The sequence below is a fragment of the Oratosquilla oratoria genome, chromosome 3, assembly GCF_046742065.1.
Source record: "Oratosquilla oratoria isolate Oo_2021 chromosome 3, ASM4674206v1, whole genome shotgun sequence".
Taxonomy (NCBI): Eukaryota; Metazoa; Arthropoda; class Malacostraca; order Stomatopoda; family Squillidae; genus Oratosquilla; species Oratosquilla oratoria.
This window is the reverse complement of record NC_134779.1, coordinates 46,053,094-46,055,334: the sequence shown is the minus strand read 5'-3', so window position 1 is coordinate 46,055,334 and position 2,241 is coordinate 46,053,094. Positions and strand designations below refer to the sequence as shown.

The 2,241-nt window shown below is 37.0% G+C and overlaps 1 protein-coding gene across 1 annotated transcript; it reads right to left on the bottom strand.

The window, feature by feature from the left end:
• Window positions 1-720: 720 nt before the first annotated feature.
• LOC143018073 (aurora/IPL1-related protein kinase 2-like) lies at window positions 721-1,560 on the bottom strand. The gene has a single exon (XM_076173165.1). It carries the CDS (start codon window positions 1,558-1,560, stop codon window positions 721-723), a length of 840 nt encoding a protein of 279 aa, XP_076029280.1.
• Window positions 1,561-2,241: the final 681 nt, after the last annotated feature.

Here is a 2,241-nt window from a genome sequence, read left to right as displayed (position 1 = left end):
TTTCAGTCTCCTTTAATCGATTAAGTCGATAATATGAACAAATTAAAACTACTTATTAAGAATATGGAATATATTTAAGTTGGTTTGCTATATAACGAAATATTTATATAGAAATTTCTCTTCTGATTTCCGTGAATTTGGTCGATACTTCTAGTTGTCGCCAGGTGATTTTATTCAGCTGAGGGAAACCCCCAAAGGGTTGATATTTGAAGTTAAAGCTTTGATAAACAAAGCGTAAAAGCCTTTTTAAGTTTAGATGTGTGGACATCGTAATATGAAATATACTCTTACATTTGTCTTTATTTTTTTTTCTGTTTTCAATTATATTTCACTTTATTCCACTTTAATCATTTTAGTATAATCTAATTTAGTTTAATTTAACTTGATATAATCTAATCGAATTTCAGTTTATATAATTTTTAATTCTATTTTTTGGTAAAATAGTTTTACTCGATCGGTGACGGGTTTTGGACAGGGAGCGGTTTTAGCCAATCTTATATGGTCACATCTTGATAAAGTTGCTTTTCATAGAAAACTAAAATGCCATAATTTCAATGCATATACGTCCAAGCTTATAAAAGTTATTTTTTGTATTAATTCCAATGGTCCAGAGTGAATAAAGTTGCGTATCAACGATGATGTCAGTAAAAATGTTGAATCATCACGCAATTCAAAGTAATCCAAATATGATTTTCTCAACGACTTTGATAGTTAAAAAACTCAAATTTTGAGTGCAGAAAACTGTTCAGTGACGATGTCCAAGAGGATGTTGAAACGAACATCACGAAGTCTTTGGACAAGATCATCAACTGAAATTCGATCCTCAGGTTTGTAAGTCATAGTACTTGCGATAAGAGAAGAAATTTCCTCATTTTGATCTTCCTGGGCGATAAGAGAAGCCAACAGATAACCGATCGAGTACACATCACTTCCGGAAGAAGTTCCTCGTCCCTTGAAAAGCTCGGGAGCAATGTGAGGAAAAGTGATGTGACCGGTTCTGTTCTTGCTGTAAACGCCCTTGCCGATGGGAACGGCGCTTCCGAAGTCAATTAGTGTTGCTTCCCAAAGCTCGCAGTTTCTCTTCACGACAATGTTATCTTCTTTTAAGTCGTTATGAGTCCAGCCTTGATGATGAATAAGGCGGACGCTCTCTGCGACTTGATAAACGATATCGACAGCCTCATATTTGGAGAGCTGTCGTCGCTTATTCAATTTATAAAGAGAGCGTCCCCCGTAGCTGGTGATAAGGATTACTGGGTTTCTGCCTACGCCGAAGAGAGTCGGGACACGAGGAACTCCTGACAACGCTGTCAGAGCCTCGGCCTCTTTGACCATGGCGGGCAGAAACCTTCTCTTCTTGAAGACCTTGGCGACCGCTCTCCTGTCCCCCGCTTCAAGAAGGTAGACCTTTGCGAAGGTTCCTTCGCCGTGACGTCGGCCGTACTTAAGAAGTCTCTTGATGACTTCGGTCTGAATCCAAGTCAACTCACGTTGTTGCTCCATTCTTGTGCCAAAGAAAAAGTATTCCCAATTCTTAATCATATTCCGGTCCAGGGCCATCTTTGTCATGACTCGTTAGCTCGAGCTTAGATTAGGTCCAAAATGCGAGCACGAATATTAAGGCGAATTTGTGTATACAATACACTATACGACATTAAAGACGATCATGTAATGCAAAATATTATTCATTTATCACACACACACACACACACACACACACACACACACACACACACACACACACACTCACTCACAGACATATAATTACACACACACACACACACGCACACACACACACACACACACACACACACACACACACACACACACACACACACACACACACACACACACACACACACAGACACACATATATATATATATATATGTACATATATACATATATATATATACATACATATATATATATATATATACATATATATGTATATGGATGTATACATCTATACACACATACACACACACACATATATATATACATATATATATATATATGTATATATGTACACACACATATATTTATATATATATATATATATATATATATACATATGGATGTTCTTATGTATGCATACATTTATTATGCTTGTATACATAAGCTATGCTGAATTCAAAGCTTATCTTTACCATTAAGAAAATATCCCTATAGAAGAATCACCCTTCTACCACCCTTTCCCCCAACCCCTTCCCACCCACACCCTTCATCCGCACTTGCCTTTC